The following is a 23016-nucleotide window of genomic DNA, read 5'->3' as shown; positions in this document are numbered from 1 at the left end:
CTTTCAGAGAGGGGCAGAGAGGGTTGGTCTCCGGCAGCTAGAACATCAAAGACTAGTGGAAACACTTTCTCACTCCAGTCCGTGGAAGTTTATGCCATTGTTACCATGCATGGCAGCCTCTGGAGCGAATGGAGGTTTTCAGGGGTCCCAGCACATTCCCCGGGGTGGTTTCCTTTGAATGATGTCACTGGAGAGACTTGCAATATTTCTGTGATGCAGTTCAGCAGCTTCCTAGGGAAACATCCAATAGCCTCAGAGAACCCGCCAGGAGACTGTGGCTCCAGAAGTGCTTGTCTGCTGCCCTCTTCAATATACACATAGGCAACTCAGAATCATAGAATTGGAAAGGACCCTAAGGGTCATCTAGTCCAACCCCCTGGAATGCAGCACTTCAGGGATACCATCTCCAGACCGCGGAAGGGGAAAGACAGACCTGACATATTTTGCCATGCTTGAAATGTCTCTATTTATTTAGTTTCTGTGGCAATATACTGCCCTGGCTTATTAGTTTTATTAATCACATTTATGCCCCACCTTTTCTTCCCCTCCCAAAAGGTCAAGGTGGCGCCCGTGATTCTCTCCTTTCCCCCATTTTGTCCTCACAACAACCCTCTGAGGTAGGCTTAAGCCCAGAGACAGTGATTGGCCTGTGAGTTTCATGGCTGAGTGGAGATTTGAACCTGGGTCTCCCACGTTCAGCCCCAGGGCAGCCAACATGATACCCTCCAGATGTGGATGGGCTCTTATAAGTCCCATTCGCTCCAGCATGGCCAAGGGGGATGGGAAGTTTTGCAGCCCAGCAACATCTGCAGGAGACCAAGTTAGCTACCCCTGCTGAAACCACAGCATGCTCCGAGGCTTTGAAACTCCCTCCCTAGCGAAGTCAGACTGGCTCCCTCCTTGCTGTCCTTCTGCCAGCAAGTGAAGACAGGCCTTTGGGAATTGACTGTGTTGATTTTTTAAGGAAAGGACTTTTAATACCGCTGCTCTGCTTCTATTCTCTGCATTTTAATTTTTAAATTTCTTTAAGAGTTTAATTACTTTTTAATGGTTATCTTTCATACGTGCTTAGCTTTTAGTATTTCTTCTGTGTTGCTTTAAGGCACCTTGAGTCCCTGTCTGTGGAAAAAGAATCATCATCATCATAATCATAGTGGTTTTCCAATTCCCCCCCCCTCAAAAAAAATAAAATAGTGCTTATCTTTGCAATGTCATCTTCATTGCATGAAGTACCCAGGAGTGTTTTTGGGCCCACTTTTTTCAGCGGGACAGAATGACTTTATCCATCCCACCTGATCCATGGGATGACGCCATCTTTGAATCTGTCTGGAGAAAGCAAGAGAAAAGCAGGTCCTTAGTTGCTCCCCAGCATCAGGTGTCCTAGGTGTTTTCAAAAGACTCGCCTTGCCCACCTGCCAGCTCACTTACTCAGCTCCCTGCTTGACTTGCATATTTCTGAATAAACAGCTTATAACAAAAGGTGTCCTTGGTCTCCATTGTTCTCTCTCTTCAAGGAAACTGCATTCCCCTGAACTGAGATGTTGTCTTTTGTGTGTGCCTGTGGAGTGGACACCACAGGATCTCTGACAGCTGCCATGGTCACTCAACCAGGCTTTGAAATCAACATAGCCGGACGTGTTTCTCTGGGATCCGCCCAACAGGCAGAGATGCCTTTGCTGCTGGTAGCCAGTTCTTCCTAGAAGGGACCATGAACAGGCAATGAAAAGATGCCTCCTCTCTCTTCCCCTGTGGGAGATCCACTGATTTTTGTGGGACTTTTTAATGTGCTATTTCAGAGAGAGGTAATGGCACAAAGCAGTTGAATCTAGAGCACAAACAGACCTCTTGACTTTCTGCCATCTGTGGAAATTGTGGGACCCAGACTCAAACGATCCCGCTTCTGCCATCTCACCAAAATGTTGAGTGAAAGGGCATCTCACAGCCTCACAAGTTTGGATTTTAGGCCACCTCTGAGATTTTCTGGTGAGGCTGGACCAGGGAGGCACCTGAAAAATCAGTGTGATGATGGGGATGGCTGAAACCAGAGTTTCCCCAATCCCAGCATTTTGGAGTGCTCAGGTGTGATTTAGTGGAAATTGTGAGGCATTTCAGTTTAGCATTAACCTACCAAGTTAAATATTTGCTGCCCTATTTCTCCCCTTTATTTGTAAAGGTCCAGATTTCAGCATGGGTAGTCAAATAGTCAGCCTGGATAGCTCCGTTGGTTAGAGCGTGGAGCGGATAACAGCAAGGTTGCAGGTTCAATCCCCTTATGGGACAGCTGAGCTATTGCTTGGATTAGGGCTGCCATACGTCTGGATTTTCCCAGACATTACCAGGATTTCAAAGGCAGGATTGACGTGGGGGAGGGGGTCCGAAAGGTGGCACCTTGATTTGGATCTTAGGCAATCCAGTTTAAAAACAAACTAAAAAAAATCCTTCCAGCAGCACCTTAGAGACCAAATAAGTTAGTTATTGGTATGAGCTTTCGTGTGCATTAAAAAAATCCTTCCAGTAGCACCTTAGAGCTCATACCAATAACTAACTTAGTTGGTCTCTAAGGTGCTACTGGAAGGAATTTTTTTATTTTGTCTCAACCACAGCAGACCAACACGGCTACCTACCTGCAATTTAAAAACCATGGTCTTTTGGCTCAACAACTTTGGGGTTTGTCTTAAAAAAGCTTAACAACTTTCAGGGTGTCCTGAAATATGGCAAACCACTCTGGAACTATATGGAACTCTTTGCTGCAGGAGGCAGTGATGGCCACTAACTTAAAAAGAGGATTTTACAAATTCATGGAGGGGAGGGCTATTAGCCATGATGGCTGTTAGGGGTGCCAACTTGAATAAAATAAGGGGGACCAAGTAAGCCCTGTCACACATAATCAATCACATGGCACAGCACACACATGCCATTTGAATGGCAATGCCCATCAACTGGGGGGGGGGCTGACCCCCTCAAATATTTTATGGGGTGTGTGTGAAGAGACATCAGCCTCTAGGTCCCACTACATCATACACAGTATAGAACCTCCCACACAGTAACCCTGTGTACATGGCAGTTTGTACCCTTTTCATGCAGCCATGAGTTCCACAGGCCAGTGTCGCTTTCAGCCTGACACCGACTCAGGAGAGATCCAAGGACAAGGACTCTGAATCCCTGGAATGACAGGAGCCGCGGGTGGACCATCGGTGTCACGAGCTGGGTGCAAAAGCCCCCCATATCACAGAAGTAGGGCTCTCCTAACCATCCCCTCAATCAATGCAGCTGTGTTGGGAGGGGGAGCCACCCATTTTTGCTGGATTATTTGTGTCTAAGAGGAGGAGGAGAAGGCCTGTTAGGGGCAGGCTGGTGATTAAATATTCTGTTTATGATCAGCTTTTGCTGAGCAGATCCCGGCATCTCCCTGGTTCTTGCCTACGTGTGACACATACATAATAGTCCCAGGCACTTAAACAGAGGCTGTTTCATCTTCAAAGCCGTTTTCTAAAGATGCCCTAATACATTAAACATGCCCACCCACCCCCTCCCCTTCCCATGGAAAGAGGAACAGCCCTCTGCTTGTCTCCGGCTGTCCTTCTGATGCAGTCCTCTGCTTCCTGAGGGTCAAGAGGGTCTTTTTTAAAAAGGATCCCGGAGAAAGAGAGATGGAGATCTATTTTGCTGCTTCAAGAGTTCTCAGAAGGATCCTTGGGCTCACTTAAAACCTGCAGAAGCAAAGATTAAGTGAGTTTTTTTGTGGATGGAATCAAGTGGTATATAATTTTGGTTAATTAAATGAAGACCTAGGGTGGCTTTTGACATGACAGCTGCACCCAAGGAGGTGCTTTTGGGTTTCATTCTTGTGCACAAGTTTGCAAGTCTAGATAGCAAGCAGGGATTTGAATGGCATTCCTGCCCGCTTTGTTTCGCAAAATTCCCTGCTGCATTATCTGTGCCCCTTAGGGCAGATCTCTCTAGGTTTCTGCCTCCACTAGTGGGCTGCCCACCATCTCACCCCTAACACTCCCTGGTTAGCCCCCTAATCTTGCCTCCAACTCTAGGGAAGAAATGGTTCCTGTCACCATTTGACTTACACCCGTGTAGTGGGGCTGCTTTATTTTAGGGTCCAAGGTGGCATTTTCCTGTTTGATGCAGTACCACAAATGCCACACAACCCCTCCCTAGGTCAGGGGGTGCAAAGTCCCCATGCCTGGCTCCATCGTTTGGGCACCCAGGAGAGAGAAAACCCCACAACAACTCACAAGTAAGCAGAGAAGCCAACTCACAATTTGCTCGTTTCTCATGGCACAACTGGCCAGTTGCCCAAGGAAAGGGCTGGCCCTGGATTAGGAGTATAAAAACTTCAGCCACTTCCAAAAATTAACTGGGACCCTCGAGGAACAACCTTGAGGGGCGCCCTTAGAGACAGACACACACATATCCCACACATTCATACACAAACTGAATCTGGTGCTTTTCGAGACAGGGAGATGAGTGGGAAGGCGGAGCTTCCACTCTGCGTCGACCTGGCCGTGTCTTCGCTCTGCCACTCACACGATACCACTTCACGTGTCAGGCTCCCGCTTCAGTGGCTCGCCCCATCCTTGGTAGCAGCAGAAAGGAAGAAACAACATGGGCTGGCAGGAGCAGAGCAGAGTGCATGCCGGCTTGAGGAAGCCGACAGCGCCTCTGAGCCCGTGCAGAGCGCCGGCCCGGCGGGGCTTCCTGGGAGGCGCGCTGCAACTCGGCTGCCCGAGCCGCCGCCACCTCCCGCCTCCTCCCGCGCTCCGCCCCGCGCGGGGTGTGTCCCGCCGGCGCCGGGCCCGCCTCCCGAGGGTGTAGCGGCGCTGCTGGCGCGGCGGAGGCGCCCACGAGCGGAGCGCCGGCCGTGTGGGCGCACGGGGAGCTGGTGACGCGCCATGCGGTGGCGGTGATCGGGAGCGGCGGCCGGCTCCGTGGTCGTGGTTGTCGCCGCCGCCGCGAGGCATGGCCGGGCTGCTGCCGCTGTCGCTGCGGGTCCTGCTGACGATGTTGGTGGCGGCGTCCCCGGGCTCCCGGGCGCTGGAGCTGCTGGGCGGCGCGGGCGTCGGGGCGTACGACGCGTCGGAGCGGCTGGGCGGCGGTCGCGGCTCGGGGCGCTGCCAGGCCATCGAGATCCCGATGTGCCAGGGGATCGGCTACAACCTGACGCGCATGCCGAACCTGCTGGGGCACGAGCACCAGGGCGAGGCGGCGCTCAAGCTGCACGAGTTCGCGCCGCTGGTGGCTTACGGCTGCCACGGCCACCTGCTCTTCTTCCTGTGCTCGCTCTACGCGCCCATGTGCACCGACCAGGTGTCCAGCAGCATCCCGGCCTGCCGGCCCATGTGCGAGCAGGCGCGCCAGCGCTGCGCGCCCATCATGGCGCACTTCCACTTCGGCTGGCCCGAGGCGCTCGACTGCGCCCGCCTGCCCACCAAGCACGACCCGCACGCCCTGTGCATGGAGGCGCCCGAGAACGCCACCGCCGAGCCCCAGCGCGGAGCCGGCATGCTCCCGGTGGCCCCTCGCCCGGCCCGGCCCGCCGTCGAGGGCAGGCCCCCTCCGGCAGGCAGCCCGCCCGGCTCGGCTCCGGGAGGCCCGTGCGCCAACGGCGACAAGTTCCAGTTCGTGGCCAAGAGCGCGTCGTGCGCCCCGCGCTGCTCCCCGGGAGTGGACGTGTACTGGGCGCGTCGCGACAAGGACTTCGCCTTCATCTGGATGGCCGTGTGGGCCACGCTCTGCTTCGCCTCCACCGCCTTCACAGTGCTGACTTTCCTGCTGGAGCCCCAGCGCTTCCAGTACCCGGAGCGGCCCATCATCTTCCTCTCCATGTGCTACAACGTCTACTCGGTGGCCTTCCTCATCCGCTCGGTGGCCGGCGCAGAGGCCATTGCATGCGACCGTGAGGACGGGCAGCTCTATGTCATCCAGGAGGGCCTGGAGAGCACTGGCTGCACCCTGGTCTTCCTCCTGCTCTATTACTTCGGCATGGCCTCGTCTCTCTGGTGGGTGGTCCTCACCTTGACCTGGTTCCTGGCGGCGGGGAAGAAGTGGGGCCACGAGGCAATCGAGGCGCACAGCAGCTACTTCCACCTGGCCGCCTGGGGGGTCCCCGCCATGAAGACCATCGTCATCCTCACCATGCGCAAGGTGGCTGGCGACGAGCTGACGGGCCTCTGCTACGTTGCCAGCCTGGACGTGGCTGCCCTGACGGGCTTTGTCCTCATCCCGCTGTCCTGCTACCTGGTAGTGGGCACCTCCTTCATCCTGACGGGCTTCGTCGCCCTCTTCCACATCCGCAAGATCATGAAGACGGGAGGCACCAACACAGAGAAGCTGGAGAAGCTGATGGTCAAGATCGGTGTCTTCTCCATCCTCTACACCGTCCCGGCCACCTGCGTCATCGTCTGCTACTTCTACGAGCGCCTCAACGTGGAGTATTGGACTCTCCGGGCCTTGGAGCACGGGTGCCTGCCTTTCCCCGGGCGCCGCAGCCTAGACTGCACCCTGGAGGCCTCCGTGCCCACTGTGGCCATCTTCATGCTCAAGATCTTCATGTCCCTGGTGGTGGGCATCACCAGTGGGGTCTGGGTGTGGAGCTCCAAGACCCTGCAGACCTGGCAGAACCTCTGCAACCGGAAACTGGGGGGCAGGACTAGAGGGAAGCCCTGCAGCGGGGTGACTTGCACGGGCACCCACTGCCACTACAAGGTGCCTGCTGTGGTGCTGCACATGACCAAGACGGACCCTTACCTGGACAACCCGACGCACGTCTGAGGCAGGTTGGGGCCTCCAGGAAACAGCCGTGCACATAGTTTGTAGCAGGTCAAGGAGCAAGGAGCTCTCGAGAATCTCTTGTGGGGGGAGATGGGGGGAGGCAGAAGGAGTGGCTGTTTGTGGGCATCTGGGGAGGGCAGGGGAGCAACTTTGTTACGCTGTGGGTCTGAAGAGAGCAGCTCATGGAAGCCCCCCCACCTTCCCTCCCTCCAACCCCCCACCCCCACCCCAATCATATATATAGCTACGCTTCCCAGCCTTGCGGGTTGGACACCTCCGTTGCCAAAACCCAGCCAACTATTTCAGTGTTTCGTTTTGGAGGCGAGATGGGAAAGAGCATTTGTCCAAGTTTATTTAATTCTGTAATTTATTTTAGATTTTTTTTTTAAAAAAAGAAATCCATTAGCTGAAAGAAATGGAAAAAGAGGGACTGGGGGGGGGGCGAGAAAGAAAGAAAGAATCCCCAATAAAACCTGGCTGTGTTATTTCAACTGAGGTCGATGCTGTTTGCAGGAATTCAGGAGGCTTTGGAAACAGCTGTTCCAAACACAGCATGGAGGGGAGGTGGGGAGTGAAGAGAGTTTGGGAGCGGGGAGCCTGGATGTCTGCAAGAAGGAGAGCAGCAGGGTAAATCCTCTCACAGCCGGCCTGAGCTTTAGGCCTTGCCACCAGCGTGGGGAGGCCTCCCTGTCCCCCACCCCAGCACCACCCCCTGCCCAGTTGGGGAGCTTGTACAAGTTGTTTCGAGCAGCCACGGCCAAGGACGGGAGGCTGTCAAAATATTTTTAGCCTGGCTGGAGAGTGACAAAGCTGAGTTGGCTGTGGCAAGGCTGTGCGAGTCATCACCCAGCAGCCCACCCCCCGTCTCCCCCTCGGGAGTCCCCAGCGCCTGCCCATGCTGTGACCTTCAGCCTCCTCTGCCGCTGAGATCCAGGAAGGGGCAACTGCCAGGGGCTTGGGGAGAGGCGACTGCCTCCGGTGCTCTCTGCCAACCGAGAAGCCGGCATCCAGAGAAGCTGTGTTGCATTGGCCCAGGACGTTTCAGAGGCGTTGGGCTTGGTGAACTGTCTCAAGAGCTCCAGGGAAGCTAGGAGAGTGTGGGTTGCCAGCCCCCACCTCCATATAGTGCCCGGTTGTGGTTGCAGTGGCGAAGCAGTGGCTTCCCACACACCCGGCTACCACGCCATTGCAGATGGGTTTGGCCCCTTCTTGCTGAAACGCCACCCAAAGCCCCCTTTCCCCTTCCACTCCCCAGGCCCCCATCCCTGCCTCTCACCACAGCAGGAGGGCAGGGAGCTCCCCCTTCCCCAGGGAGGCTCTGGCCAGTAGCCAAGGAGAAGCCAGCTGCTGAGCGAGCCAGGGGGCCTGGGGGGGTGGGGGTTGCAGGGATCATTTGGCAGCAGCCAGCGGGGCTGGGGTGGAGGGCAGCCTTTGAGTGAAGCCCCCTTGCTCTGCCTGGCTGCCTGGGTCAGCTGCTCAGCTCCCAGTGCTGGTTTTGGCGCCCTCCAGCCCCGCCTGGAGCCAGGCCTTCCTGCAGATGAATAATCCTTTCCACCCTGGCTCCCCTCCCGTCCAGGTGACTGGCCTTGGCGCCTCCAGCTCACCAGAGTCTTCTCTGGCGCTGCTAAGGGCACCAGCAGGCCTGAGGAAAGAGAAGGGGGGGCCGTCCAGCATCAGAGGAAGCCCGCAAAACCATCTGCCATAATAAATTTGTTAGAGACTGTTGTTTTTGAGGCCCTCGGCAATGCTGGGTTCCCCAACTTCCACCCAAGGGGGAGGCTCTAGAAATTGGGGTTCTGGCCCCCTTGAGTGATGGAATTGGGGGGAATGGGGCCTTTCCAGGCTGATTCTGGCTCCAGACTCCTTTGCCCAGGGATGCTTAGCCACCAGCTAGAGGGGTAAAAGTTTGCTGGGCAGCTATGTGTGTACAACATGTGTTACTACATCAGAGCTTTCCAAACTTTTCATGTTGGTGACACATTTTTTAGACATGCATCATTTTGCGACACAGAAACTTGGTTTTACTAGCAAACCGGAGGTTAAACTAACTCCGTTCCAACCCCAGGAGGAGCGTTCACACCACACACCTACACACTGCAGCTGACACACTAACGTGTCGCATGCCGCACAGTTTGGAAAGCTCTGGCCTGCGTGACTAAGATCTTGTACAAATAGGAGAAATGGGTGCAGGGAGTGATTTTTCCTCCCTCTCCCATAGTACTAGAGGCCAGGGTTCCCTGTGAAATTGATTGGAAGGCAAGCAAAAAAAAACACCCCTGTTGTGATGGTTACTGGCTTAGTTAGCTTGAAAAAGAGGATAGACAAATTCATGGAAGAGAAGAGGTTTGCTAGCAATGGCTACTGCTGGTCCGGGTGTATAAGCAGAACCTCCGGATGCAGAGGCAGTCTGCCAGGGTATTGCCTGTTGCTGGGAGGCACCAGCAGAGGAAAGGTCTTGTTCTCATGTCCTGCTTGTAAGCCTCTGAGTGGCCTGGATGAACCTGGGCCTGATCTGGCAGCTGAAACCACTTGGATGCAGGTACTGGATCATGCCAAGCCCTCAAGTCTTGTTAGCCAACTTGTTAGCAAACTTTTCCAGCAGAGGGCCGGTCCACTGTCCCTCAGACCTGGTGTGGGGCTGGACTATATTTTTGGGGGGTGGTGGGAATGAATGAATTCCTATGCCCCACAAATAACCCTGAGATGCATTTTAAATAAAAGCATTCTACTCATGTAAAAACACGCTGATTCCCGGACCGTCTGTGGACTGGATTTAGAAGGCGATTGGGCCGGATCCGGCCCCCGGGCTTTAGTTTACCTACCCATGTGTTAGCACAATCGCATCTCCATGCTGGTGATGGGAGGAGGGCTAGTTGGTATCCTTCAGGCGCACAAAACATCTGGAAGGCACCCGGTTGGCGAAACCTGATGTGGAGCCAGGCTGCCGAGGGTTTTTGACCCCAGAGAGGAGCTTCCGTGCTGCCTGTTGCTCACACACACCTGCCCTTGCCAGCTGTAGGAAATGTCACTGGGTTAACCAGCTCTCTTCCTGGGTCAGGGGCACAACACCTGGCAACCAGCACTGCGGGGCAAGGCCTGCCGAGGGACACCTGTCCTTTTGCTCTGGGTAGGAAAGAGCAAAGTGTTGCCAGGAAGGCAGGGGGGACAGTGCCAGTGACACCTGCAGAGAGTGGCCTTCCTGGGCAGCACCAGGAAGGGCACCCAAGTGGTGCCAGCTGCAAGTGGGCATGTGACTCCTTGCCAAGCCAGTGAGGAGAGCTTTTAATGGTGTCAACCTGGAGATGGGCTTCCAGTGGGGGTGTCCCCCCCCCGCCCCACAATGGATGTGCACAGATGCTCTGGATGTGTGTTGCATTCTCAGTTGTCATGCCTTGCCCAAGCCGCGCACTGTGGCAGCAAAAACAGACGTCCTTCTTCGCTCAAGTGGTCCCAGATGTGATGGCGACAGCGGGGTGGGGTGGGGGAGTTCTTTTGCATTTCTTGCCACCCAAGGGAGCCAGAATCACTTGGCTCTGCCTTATGCTCTTCAACCTCTGAATAATAATAATAATAATAATAATAATAATAATAATAATAATAATAATAAATTATACCCCATCCATCTGGACTATAAATCCCATCAGCCCCTGAGACTTTGGAGTGTTGTATTAGTTTAATTTCATGGCCGAGGAGACTCTCCTTAGTGTTCCAAAGTTAGTAAATTAACAAGCTGACCCTTTGTTTACACTGACTGTCAGCAGCTCTCCAGGGTGGTGGGGAGCAGGGCTTGATTTCTTTAATAAATTTTAAAAGTGGCACCAGAGGGCAAAGGCTTCACGGGGGCTGTGTCACCCCTTCAGTATGAGGATGCAAGGCAAAGGCAATTAGAAGGCGCTCTAGACAACTTTCTTCATTGCACAATGTTTTTTTGAAATCAGCTTCTCTAGCCGATGGGTTGCAAAGTAGTGATAAATTATGTCAGGTGGTTTCCTGGGCCCACATGGTGATTCCCGGCTTGGGCACAACTTTCCTAGAGAGAGGACCTCCGCTTGAAATATGAGACTTATCTTTCCAAAGTGTGGTCCGCAGACCACCAGTGGGCCGTGGTGTGTCTTGTGAATGTGTGGTTTGAAGACAGGAGATGGCCCTTCCAGTGTGCTGAATATTCACTTGGCTTTTCTGTTGTATTTTTATTATTTGTTCTATTGCATTTTGAATTTTGCTGCAACAGGCAGAAAAATAAGTGGTCTAGCAAGAGCCTCAGCAATTTTCAAGTGGTTGGGGGCTTTTGGGAACCACTGATCTAGATACATGGCTGGACAAGGGCTGAGCTGAAACAAGAGGGGCTTCTCAAACATCTTTAATCTCCGTGAAAAATTCTTTCCCACGCCTGTTTTTTTGGGGTGGGTGTGCTGCAAAATGGGGTGAAATTCCAGAGACAGAGCATGCAGTCAGTGTTGCACTCTGATTTTGCTAGATAGGCCACCGTGTGGCCAAAGCTAGATGGCACAGGTCTTGTGTTGCATTTGAGCCCTTTGATCGTCTCAGAAAGAAGCTCCTGCTTAGAAATAAAATATGTCAAAGCTACAAATTTAGGGAGTGGGGAGCAAGCGATGTGCAGTGCAGCACGTGAAAAAGGGAGGTAGGAGGTGCTGCAGGCAACCTTTTCACTCTGCATACCCTTCACCCAACATTTTTGCTGCTGCAAGCAAAGCAGAGGAAGAAATGGAACACACTTGTGCATGTATATGACCAGTTATACAAATTGGGCCTTCTTAAGCTGCAGAGAAATGTAGGCTTGGAAGCAAAAGTTCAAAGACCGGTGGCAAAGCCTACCTCTAAATTGTGGAGGGGGGTCACTTGCTGGATCCCTCACCCTGCAGCACAAAGCACCTTTTGGCTCAGATCAGATGGGAGTAATTCCTATCCTACCTGCCCAGCCATCCATGCAAGCAATACAATTGCTGGGATTTTGAAGTAGTTTGTTCTTGAAAAACCCAACAGGTGCTTGTTTCTCAGCAGCAGCAGCCAGTTCTAGGGCCCTTCTGTATGTAAAGCACTTTACAATTTTGATTGTTCCTGTAAACACCTCTGTGGTGTAGGCCACAACTTTCCCCGTTTTGCAGAAACGAAGTTATATACGGCTATGGGAGAGGCAGGAACTGAACCCAAGCCCCTCAAGAGCCAGATTTCACAACTTGACCGCAGTGCCTTGATCCCATAGACCCCAAGCAATCAGAGGACTTTTCCCACAGGGGGTCTGGCTTCCCTAGACTAAAACCACTAAGTTCCTTCTAGCCCAGAAAACACAGAAACATCACATCGCTTTAATGTTTTAATGGGCATGCCAAGATCTTTATTCAAACACCCGTGACAGCTTCAAAGATTAGATTAACCCAAAAGCAAGGTGGCTCACGTGAAGAAGCCAGGCTGCAAACAAGATAGGCAGCTACCTTCTCTGGGCCACGTGCCCCCATGAGGGAGTGATGCTAATTGGTAATGAGCAAGAAATTAATTGAATAAACCATTTTTTTAAAAAAGGACTGTGGTCTGGCAGATTCTTTAAATATCATGTTTAGCATTTGAAGATGTAACTTTTCCAGTGTTTAAAGAGCTTCATGTATTTACAGGCAGCTGGTGATATAAGTGGAGAGTTGTTTTCAGGTCGGCTGTGAAGTGGTTTGAGGCTGAGGCTGGGCAATCCAGTCAGTATAATGGTGGGTCAGATCTTGGGCATCAGCTCCTGCGCTCAGGCACGGCACAAGCCAAGCCTTGCAAAGTACAGAGCGCCCTGTTATGGGGTTGAGGGTCAGATGCTCAAGCTGTACAGCTGATACATCTCAACCCTACAAGGCTGCTGGTCTCTAGAGTTTACACTGAAGGCATTTAAGCACAATGCCAAGAACCAGGTCCCTCATTTCATACCAAGTAATCCCGACAGAAGTGAAGGCACCAATTCTATACTTGTATCTCAGCCCAGGCAGAAGAGGGGTGTGTACATGTGGAGCCAAGCAGGGGTGGTCTACAATCCCTCTGCAATTGGCCCTCATAAATGGCCTATTTGTACTCTGGCAGCCGCAAGCACAAGCTCTCTTTCCGCCCGCCTCCCTCTCTCAGCCCCCTGAAAGCAGCTGGATATCTGAGCCTGGAGAGAAGATGGTTTGCGCATGGAGACTGTTTGCTTCCACCAGAGGAGCTTTCAGGGGCTTTCCCTCCCACCTCTGGGGAACTCAGGCTTCCTGGAGGGCAGGATTATGAAAATGGGATGGAGCTGTCTGTGCTACCTAGAAATGGGGCTAGCACCAAGTGGCTTCTCTCTTACACCCCCCCCCCGCCCGCTATCATGAGAGGCTCCACCAATGCTGCTCACCTCACCTATCATGCTTAATTCTTCACCAGAGTGGCACCCTAACTTCTCTTGGAGCTGTCCTGGGTGGTGGATCCTGGGCTGCACTGGCAATTCCTGGAAGTGGTGCTTCTGGAAGACCTGGTGGTCTCCTGTCTGGGTGAAGACAAGGTGGTGAAGGGATGGGTGGGAGGCACAGCTTCTTTCTGCCTTAAGTCAATGCTTCTGAATCAACCTATTTGTGGACACAGCTGTTCACTGTGTGCTTTTGTATGCAAACTTTAACAGTAGCCCACCCAAAGGCAGCTCCTTGATGCAGCAGGCAGCCCTGTGGCGCAGGGACCAACGAGCAAAGCTCCACGCTGGTTGGATGGCCATCTGCCAGGGATTATTTAGTTGTGATTGCTGCCTTAACTAGGTGACCCTTCCAATGCCACATGTCTATGCTTTGCCATTGAGAGCCCCTCTCCAGGCTCCTGGTTTGAGAAAGCTGGGTTTGCACAAAAGCCCTTCATTGCAGCTAGAAGAGGGGTAGCTAATTGGGGCCCTACCAGCTGTTGTAGGATTCACAGCTCTCCTCATTCCTGACTGCTGGGAGTTGGGAACACAACAGGTTCCCCATCCCCAAGGCAGAACATTTCCTTAGAACCATCTCAGCCAAGGAAGAAGAGAAGGCAGGCAAAGGCCACAGGCTTCATCAAGAGATGCTGGAGTAAAGACACCACCACCCTACCCTCTCAAGCCAGGCTACAAATTTCATTTCACTTAGTTTCTCAGACTCTAGAAAGACCAGTAAATACAGACAGGAAGAAAAACAAGTTTTGCTTTTATATTTCCAATTTATTACAAGTACAGCCCTTAGCAGAATTCCCCCCTCCCCCAACAAACAACCTTTTCTTTAAAAAAATGTAGTCCAAAAATGTTTCATCGCGTAGAGGTTGGAAAGGGATGGGGTTGGTAGGGCTTGATAGAACAAAAACTGAAGGGGAGAAAGTAGGCAGGTTGCAAGTGACGCCAGAGGTGTGTCTGTCAGTGCTAGAGCCCAGGCTGGAGTCCTCAGCACCACATCCTCCAGTGCCCCAGGAGAAGCAAAAGGCGTCCAGGGAGGGCCCGTTTCTAGGAGAGCGAGAATTCCTTGTTTGCAATCCCACAGCCTTGAATTCAAAGGTTGTGGGGAAATAAAGGCTGCTTGAAATGGAGGAAAGTCAAAACAGAAGACTGTGAAGTGGCCAAGGCAGAAAAGAGCTGCCTCTCCACCTGGGTGATTATTGTGCAAAGGAGACCCTCCTTTGACCCAATCCAGACTCCAACATCAGGAAAGGGGAGACGAACGAGGCAGGCTGGATGGGGTATGGCTAGGAAAAGAGGGAAGAACGAAGCTACGAAGTGTACAACCCCAATGGGTTCCCTGGGCCAACTCCCAGCTACTTTATCTAAGAAAAAACAAGTGGTTTATAGAGGGGGCCAGGAGGAAGGAATATAAAGCAAACACATCCTCATATAAACTGTACAGTACATGTCAGAGCAAAGACGACTGTATCTTACACGGCGTTTTGTACAAGGTCACTGCTGGAAACAAGAATCTTAACTAGAGAAAAAAATAAAGATTGAAAGTCAAAGAACCAGCGTTCCTCCTGCCAAACTCTGCAGGATTTATCACACTCTGCTCCTGGGGCAGGGGAGGCCGGAGGGTGGGGAGAGCAACTTTCCCTCTGCTGCATCCAAAATAAGGAGGCTGGGGAGAGACAAGCACCCCCAAAGCTGGTCTGCACAGAGATGCTGGTGAAAAAAAGGGGGAGTCACTCTGGAAAAGTAAGTGCTTGCCTGCCCTCCAAGGCGGCTTCTTCTTCTGCTCAAGGGGGCTGGTCAAGAAAGACAATCCGTCAGCCTATGGGGTTGGGCACCCGAAGTGGAGCGTGGCAGCCTGGACCTGTCCCTGGCTGCCAGGACCGCAGAGGAGAGGAAGGTGACCATTGTGGTTCAGGAGACCCTCGTCCCACCCCCTGCTGTGCCCAGGCTAGAGGGGACCTCCTCCACTTATCCCCCTGGCCCTCCCGCCTTCTAAAAACCTGCAAGAATTGCCTGTGCTGCTGCTGAGGAATTACTAAGCCATCTTTCCCCGTCGAGGGCTGATCAAATGCTTTCAGGAAGTTGCTGAGAATTAAGCTAGAGCGAGCTGAGGGAAAGCCAGGTGGCCCCTGCCGCCTCCCAGCTCCCTTCGCTGCAGCCTGCGCAAAGCCGGCTCCAACCGCATCCCGTCCGGAACGTGGAGGGGGGGGGCGGCCCTTCATTTCTTCCTCTTCCGCCCCCTCGAGTACTCCAGTGCCTCGGGGTCGCTGTCCCCATCCGCCTCCTCCAGTCCCTGGCTGGGTGGGGCCAGAGGCCGCTTGTGTTTCCGTCGCGAGTACATGTGGCCAGGGAGGTGTTTGTGCATCATGTCAATCAAGCACTGTTCCGTCTTCTCCAGGCAAGAGAGGACATGGCTGCCATTCTGGTTGTACTGCTCTGCGTTGGCGAAAACCTGCTTGATGTCGGAAAGGAAATCCTGCACCGAGCGGTAGCTGCCGCACGAGCACTTGCTTTGCATGGTCTGGAAGTCCATGGGGCTGCTGATCACCTCAAAGTAATCCTCCGCCTCCTCAGTGGTCACCGGCTCCCTGCCAAGGAAGGCCATGGGGTTAGTGGGCAGCTAGGGCAGCACTTGCATCAGCCCAAAGGCTGCCTTGGCCTGACCCTCGCCAGCCACTCCTCCCTGTTTCTACTGTCCAAGTGGTCAGAGACTAACACTCCCTGAAGAAGTCCCCATCAAGGCACAAGAGGCACAGAAAGGAACCCTCTCCTCTCCCGTCCCCCACCACTAGGCCATGAGCCTAATTCTTCTTTTGAAAAAGTCAAGAATCTCCATGCACCTGTGAAAAAACACTGCACAGAATGCTGGTTATTTGTAGCCTCCTGGCGTGGGGAAGCCGGAAAGGGTTGGCACAGCTGAGGAAATTTTTGGGGGGTGGGTGTGGATTACAAAGGAACTCCCCTTGTATCACCAGTTATTCTGTTTGACATGATCCCCGCTCAGTGATCACTTATTCTTTCTACCCAATTTGCGCAGGTAGTATCTTCCAGTGTTTCAGTACACACCCAGTGGAGTGTGGAAAAAGTGAATTCCATTTTGGGGATCATTAAGAAAGGAACTGAAAATACAATTGGCCATATCACAAGGCCACTGTACAAGCTGAGGGTTGCAACTGGACTTTTTATATTGTGGACCGTTCTGGTTGCCTCACCCGTTTGGTTGCTGGTTTTTGGACCTTTACCTGCCTTACCGATAGTGCATGTAAAGGTCCAAAAATCAGTAACCAAACTGGTAAAGGGGATGCAGCAATTCCCCTATGAAGAAAGGCTCCAGCCTTTGGAACTTTTTGGTTTAGAAAGGCTGGAGGTATATAAAATTATGTACAGTGTGAAGAGTTTTTCTCCTACTCATGCAATACTGGAGCTCAGCGGGGCCATCCAACAGAGCTGAATGCTTGGAGATTTGGACAGACAAAAGAAAGGACTTCACACAGCACGTTGTTTAAGCAGCGCTACTTATCACTGTCATAAGACACAGCAATAGCCAGCAACTTGGGCAGCTTTAAGAGAGAACTAGGCAAGTTTGTGAAGGAAGGCTGCCAAGTGTTCACAGCCACAAGGGCTAGGTACTAACCCCAGTGTTGGACACACTGTGTCCCTAACCCAGAAGGTGCCATGTCACTGTGCATCAGTCAACCCCACCCTCCTGAATGGAAGGAATGGATGCCAGGAGGGCCCTTCCAGAGTGACTCCAAGTGAAACAGCCGGAACACAGATTCAAGGGGGCAGAGCGGGAGCCTGGCAGGATGTGGGGCAGGTTCTGTGCGGGGCTCAGCAAGGGGCCTTTCCCTCCTGGGGCCTCACCTGAAAGGCCAGCTGAAGCGATACTTGACAAGCTTGTTGAGGATTTCTTCGCATTTCTGCAGCTCCAGGTTCTGCCGGCGAGATATCTTCTTTGTTGGGTACATCTGGGAGAAGACAGGAAGAGGTGAGAGAGCTCCCCTGAGGCTGACCAGAATAAACCTACCCCCCTCCCCATCTAGCCCAGCACACACCCCTGGAAGCCAAGGGGGCCAGCACATGCTGTAGGGCACACGCCAAGCGGCCCCAACTGGGAAGAGCAGGTGCGCCTGTGGGGAGGAGCAGCTCAGCAAAGCCTCCCAAGGGAGAGCAGGTGGGCAGGGACAGCCAAGATCATGGTACAAAGCGACACTCAGGACTTCCAAGGCCCACCAGCAATAAAGCCCCAAACAAACGGGGCGGCTGCCAGAGCTTTGATGGGGCAGCCAAGGAACGTGCCCCCCACCCCTACAAGCCGCCAGCTTGGATTTCAGGAGCCCTGCCCAGAGGAGAGCCAGCCGGATCGCTTTCCAGGCAGCCCCACTCCTCCCCAGGGGGCAGCAGGCGTCTTCAAAGAGCTTCAAAAGCAGCCAAGGGATCAGTGAGGAGGGAAACCGTGACCCGCCCAGCAGCACACAGCCTGCAGCACGAGGAGATGCAGCAGGCTGTGGAAGGAACCCGGTGGCCAGCTTTGGGATGCCAAAGAGCAGCTGAGTGCCCTGCTGCGCTGGAGCGAGGAGAGCAAGGTCCAAGGTCAGCCCTCCACACACAAGGAACTGGAGGGGCAAGCAGGGCCAATGCAGGGCTAGCCAAACGGAAGAGGAAGCAGCTGGCAGCGAAAGCAAAGCCTGGCCATTGGAGAACCAGTGGATGAACTGTCCTAGGTGGAGAGAGTGTTGCTCCTTCGAGATCTGAGGTTGGAAGGAGGCCAAGAGAGCAGCACGACCCACGTGAGCCCATAAGCTGCACTCTGCAACACGCTCCCTAGAAGTGGCCACTAACGGATACAGGGACAATCCACAAAGGCAGGCAGGCAGTAGCAGCCACTCAAGACACTACCAAGGGGGGTGGGAGGGAGAGAATGAAAGCCTCCAATCTTCTTTGAAACGTCAAGCGAAATGCAAGCTGGCTGAATTATGCTCAGGGACAGGCAACCTGGGCAACAAATGTCCTCCTCAGGGAGATATCGGAAGGGACGCAAGTGCTTTGCATTGCAGGAATGCCAACAACCCACCATGCTCCCCGTCCCTCCCCCGCCTCTCACCAGAGACACACGGCTGCTCCTGCAGCGCTGGCGGCTATTTCAGAGCCTTTAACAAGCTTCCTGCTCATCAGGAGAAGGGAGAGATGGAGGGATGCCTGGCATACTTGCACCGCCCAGCCTGAGACCTTTCTGGACAATACTGAGGGAGAAGCCTCTTGGCAAGGGGAGATGCATGGAGGCACCTGTCACCTGGGGGCGTGGGGGGGCGTGGCTCTTACCAGCTCATCCATGTCTGCTTCGCTGACAGGAGCCGGCCGCTGCCGGGAACTTCGAGTGCCGTGCAGGGCCCTTTTCTTCCCTTGGTGCCGGCTCCGCCTCGGAGGGTCTGCCGCTGGGCCTCCTTGCTTCCCCTTGGCTGCTTTCCTGGGCCTCACTGTAAGACAAAGAGGGCAGTCAAGGAGTTAGTCGTTGGGGGGTGGGAGCCCAAGTGGCAGCAAGGAAACGGTGTTGCATCCCCCACCCGCACATTACTCATGATGGACTCCAAACTCCTCGCTAACCCATCTGCAGCTCTTCCTTGATTTCCCACTTATGTGAGGGGATCCCCCATTCTGCCCCTGCCACCATTCTGCACAAGACTAAACTTCTTGCTCTTTGCCTTCCTTCCTTCCCAGGGTCTTGCCCTGAAGGCACACAAGGCTAAAGCTGGGAGACCTCATGTAAGGTAGGTGGGGCACAGCGATGGTCTTAAAGGCAGCTGACAGAGTAGAGAGTGCAGAAGCCCCAACACCAGCTTCTCCCAGCAAGTCAAGTGCCAGTTTTAGATGTCCCGAGAAAAACATGACGGGTTGCACTAAGCACCATCCCAGGCACCAGCAAGTGGCTGTCCTGGTGAGCTAAGGCACCTCCTAAGCCACAAGGGCAGGCAGCTTGTGCAGGCGCTGGGTGTGCAGCGATTCCTGCCAGCAGGAACAAGGAGACCCCAGTGCAACGGAAGGAGCGCTGGCCTTCCTTGGGAGCCAAACAACCACCAGACAGGCCGCCACAAGGCAAATGGCTCCTGAGCTGGCTCTCCCTTGCGTCGAGAGCATAGTCAGAGCTAAATGCCCGGCAGTCCAACATTCCTCAGGAGAGCCTTCAGGATCAACACCGCGCCCAGGATTAAGCGGAACGCTGCCGAAAGGGGAGATTTCTCCACAGTGACCTTCCCCTGATTAAACGCCTCGTCAAGCTGGGGCCGGGGCTTAAGGCTTTATTTTTAGTGACAGCGACCCGCTTGGGCCTAGGCAGGAAGGAGCCTGGACAAGTTCCGCCTGTAGGCACGCTTACAATACACGAGGCCACATCAGCAAAACCTCACCCCGTAGCAGCCTGCTCAGTGGGCAGCTTCCCTCATGTGATTCAGATTGCACAAAGGACATAGATAATGTAGCGCCATTGATTTAAACGGGTCCACTCTGAGGAAAGCTTAATTTGGCTACAGCCCTAAGTGGATTTGATGAGAAGGGAGGGGGGAGGGGGAGAGAGAGAGAGAGAGAGAGAGAGACTAGTAGAGAGAGACTAGGAGAGAGACTAAGAGAGAACTGACCCAACAAAAAGGACTTTCATGCCGCTGGGTTACCAGGTGTCATGGAAATTTCCTAAGAGAGAGAGACCAGATGGCCAGTTGATTATAATAACCATTCCATTAACATGGTTACCTGAACCCATCCAAGACTTGTGGCCAGTTTACACATGCAACAGAATCAAGGGGCAAGGAGTTCCCCAGACAACAGGTAGTTGTGAGGGGAAGTGCACGTTTCAATAGTCTTCTGTGGAAAGAGACTCACTGGACCTACAAAGCCAGCAAAAGAGAAGAGCTCTCTGCTCAACCCTCTCCCAGGCCCAAGGCTTTCCCACACACCTCAGTTCTCTAATCAAGAGGGAACATTCACACACACCACCTACCCCCACCCCAGCTCCACTAACTGAATGAATAAACTGGCTTCTAAGCAAAGTAATGGGCAGGATGTGTGTTAGGAGCTGAATCGTCAGCTACGAGGTATTAAAGGAGAAGTGCAATACATTCACCGTTGCTGAAGCTCTGAAGTCCAACACAATCATTTGGTTCTGCCTAAGTCAGCTTTCTGACATATGTGCTAATAGCCAAGCCTTGGTATAGATGGAAATATGGCAACTTCGGACAACACAGCAAGGGGAAATTGCCTGGGGCAGTCCTCTTGCTGAAACACCTCTGCGGCAATCCAGGGCATGTGAAATCATCCGCTGCTGGCATTTCAGAAGCCTGCGTGAGCCTGTCATAGCATTTCTGCTCCAGTCAAAGGGCAGGCCTGCACGTCAGTGACATCTCAATTGCTTCTGTACAGTATTACACAGTCTGGAAAATCCCCAAGCCCAAGAATGTTGGGATGCAGGTTGCAGCCCTCAAACATTTCCACCACCAAAGGCTGCTCCGATTAAAAACATAATGGCACTTTTTAACAATGCTGATCGCATCCACCTGCTTCCAGAAATTTCAGCCTTGCTCCCTTAGCCACTCTGACTGCACAGTTTGAATTCAGACCCCTGTCTCTACCTCCACCTCACCGCTCCAAGTGAAGCATTGCTGTGTGCGACAAGAAAGAGGGCCTTGCAATTTCAGGAATGGGACTGAGTGGGAAACCCAGGACAGACCTCCTTCCAGTGCATGGCAAAGTCCAGTTTGGCTAGTGGTCCTGCCTCAAGCAATCCAGTGATTAGCCAGAAAACACCCCCTCACCAATAAGGCTGTTGATGCCTGCACAGGTGGCATAGGCAAGCAGCTCCTTAGCCCAGAATTGCCCGCCGGTCATGCCAGATTTAGGAAGAGGACATTTTTGCCCTTCTGTGGCAACACAGGATCCCTTCACTCTCCACCGGCTGAAGGTTTGCCCACTTGTGGGGGAGAGAAAAAGTACGTACGTTTTAATCCAGCCACCTCATAGTCTTCCTCCTCTTCCTCTTCCCCTTCATCGTCGTCTTCTTCATCGGTTTCCTCCTCCCCAGCATCACTCTCCTCTTCCACAGAGTCTTCAGCATAGTTTCTACAGGGAAGGTTCAACACACTAGAATCAGGAGTTTGCTTCCTCAAAGGCTGTGGTAGACCAGAGGCCTCAGCAGCCCTGTCCTGCAAGGGGCCACCTTGTTTTCCCTTGCTGTGCCATGTCAGCTTGAGGTGGGTTTTGCTTGCTTGCCAGCAGCCCAAGCCAAAAGCAGCCTCGGAATCCAATTCTCCTAAACTGGGGAACACGCACATGTCTTTTGGAATTGCATTCAGCTTTCCCACCTAGGGCTAGCAGGAAAAAGGCCTGGCCTGGATAGATGTGGCCAGCCCATTCATCCCAACTTCCAGGGATGCTTTACCATGACCTTAAGAGAGGAGCAAAGCCCACACTGAGGCCAGCTGCCCCTTCCTAACCAGCAGAAGAAACCTCACCTGCCCCGGGAGCTGCGCCTGGCAACAGAAGGCTGGCAAGCCGGGCACTGCCACTCGCCTTCGGGGATCTCATAGAGCGCCGGCCTCAGGCAGAAGAGATGGAAGGCCTTGTTGCACTCGTCACATAAAATGAGCTTGTCATCTTCACCTAGCAGAGAGTAGAAAGACAGAATGATCAAGGGAGGGAAATGAAGCTCAGGTAGGAGACCAGTCAGAGTAGGCCCACTGAAATTGTTGGGCTCACACCTGTGAAGGGCAAGCATTGGCCCTGGGGGGATGGCAGGATCCAAATGCTTGCTCTGAAAGGGATTGTTGTTGCAAGGGGCCCTCACTGCCCCCCCCCATTTGGGAGCGGAGGGGATATCAAAAGCCAGCATGATGCTGTGGCTACAACAGCCTTTGGGAGGAAGCCCCCCCCCAATGTCATAAAAGAGGAAGCACTGACCACATCTCTCCAACTCTCTGGGAGGGCAATTGCTCATTGCAACCCCAGCATGATTCCCTCTACCTCAAGCCCTGGAGGCCCCCAGGCCTGGCACACGCACCTTTCTTGCGGCAGACTTTGCACCTGGCATTCTCGGCCGACATGTCCCACTTGATGCAGGCGTCCAGCATGCCCAGCAGCACATGCATGCGCGAGAAGGTCTGCGCTTCACGGATGGCCAGCTTCCACTTCTCCAGGGCGGAAGCCACCTGGGGGCAGAGGAGGCAGCTCAAGAGGCATTCTCGGCCCTTCCCTGGGGCTCTTGGCAGCTGCCATTCAGGCGACAGCACACATTCCTCTCCTCCACCCCCACCCCCTGCCCAACCGCCAGCTCAGAGGCCCACAAGCCTTGCTCAACATATCCCACACAGCCAGCCTGAAACTGGGGGCTGCATTCTTGACTTTGAAATCCAAACCAAATCCTTGTCCATCAAGGAAAAACAAACAGCCGAGAACTTTAGCTGTTAATTGCAGGGACAGCTGGAGAGGCAAAGTTCAGGGCCTGGAGCCCGAGAAGAGCCTGGCCTGGCCTGCCCTCTAGTGGCACCTCTGAGTAATGGTGCCCTGGACAAGCCCAGAGGTGATGCCTAGTGGGCAAGTGGTGGCAGCAGCCCCCAGCCCCTAGGCAGAAGTCCTCATGTCTGGAATGTCTTCAGGGGTCAGAACTGTGCAGGCACGTCAGGTTCTAGCCCAAGCTCCACTCAGCCAGGACACTTACCTTTGTGACAGAAGCTATCAAGAGCCAGATAAACCGGGGCGGGGGTGTGCTTGTCCACAACCATTGTGCTCACCCCCCAGCCCTACTTTCCTGCACCAGCAGTGGGAAAGCTCACAGC

The 23016-nt window shown here is 53.5% G+C and overlaps 2 protein-coding genes across 2 annotated transcripts in view; one reads left to right on the top strand and one right to left on the bottom strand.

Annotated features, from left to right (window-relative positions):
* The first annotated feature begins 4856 nt into the window (after window positions 1–4856).
* On the top strand, window positions 4857–9672 carry FZD9 (frizzled class receptor 9). The gene has a single exon (XM_082201127.1). The coding sequence runs from the start codon at window positions 4972–4974 to the stop codon at window positions 6781–6783; it is 1812 nt and encodes a 603-aa protein (XP_082057253.1). The 5' UTR covers window positions 4857–4971; the 3' UTR covers window positions 6784–9672.
* A 4276-nt stretch (window positions 9673–13948) lies between these two features.
* Window positions 13949–23016, bottom strand: part of BAZ1B (bromodomain adjacent to zinc finger domain 1B) — a 30407-nt gene continuing 21339 nt past the window's right edge. Inside the window, exons 14-19 of the mRNA XM_082201126.1 lie at window positions 22242–22389; window positions 21697–21844; window positions 21183–21304; window positions 18521–18675; window positions 17063–17166; window positions 13949–15786 (exon numbers count right to left, since the gene is read on the bottom strand). Of these exons, the coding sequence (XP_082057252.1) occupies window positions 15417–15786; window positions 17063–17166; window positions 18521–18675; window positions 21183–21304; window positions 21697–21844; window positions 22242–22389 (1047 nt within the window). The 3' untranslated portion in view covers window positions 13949–15416. The remainder of the gene's footprint in view (window positions 15787–17062; window positions 17167–18520; window positions 18676–21182; window positions 21305–21696; window positions 21845–22241; window positions 22390–23016) is intronic.

The sequence above is a fragment of the Podarcis vaucheri genome (genome assembly GCF_965113315.1).
Source record: "Podarcis vaucheri genome assembly, chromosome: 15".
Classification (NCBI taxonomy): domain Eukaryota; kingdom Metazoa; phylum Chordata; class Lepidosauria; order Squamata; family Lacertidae; genus Podarcis; species Podarcis vaucheri.
This window is presented reverse-complemented; position numbering and strand designations above follow the sequence as displayed.

Coding starts and splice junctions, on each gene's coding strand:
- FZD9 (XM_082201127.1), top strand. CDS start 4,972: ATGGCCGGGCTGCTGCCGCTGTCGCTGCGGGTCCTGCTGACGATGTTG.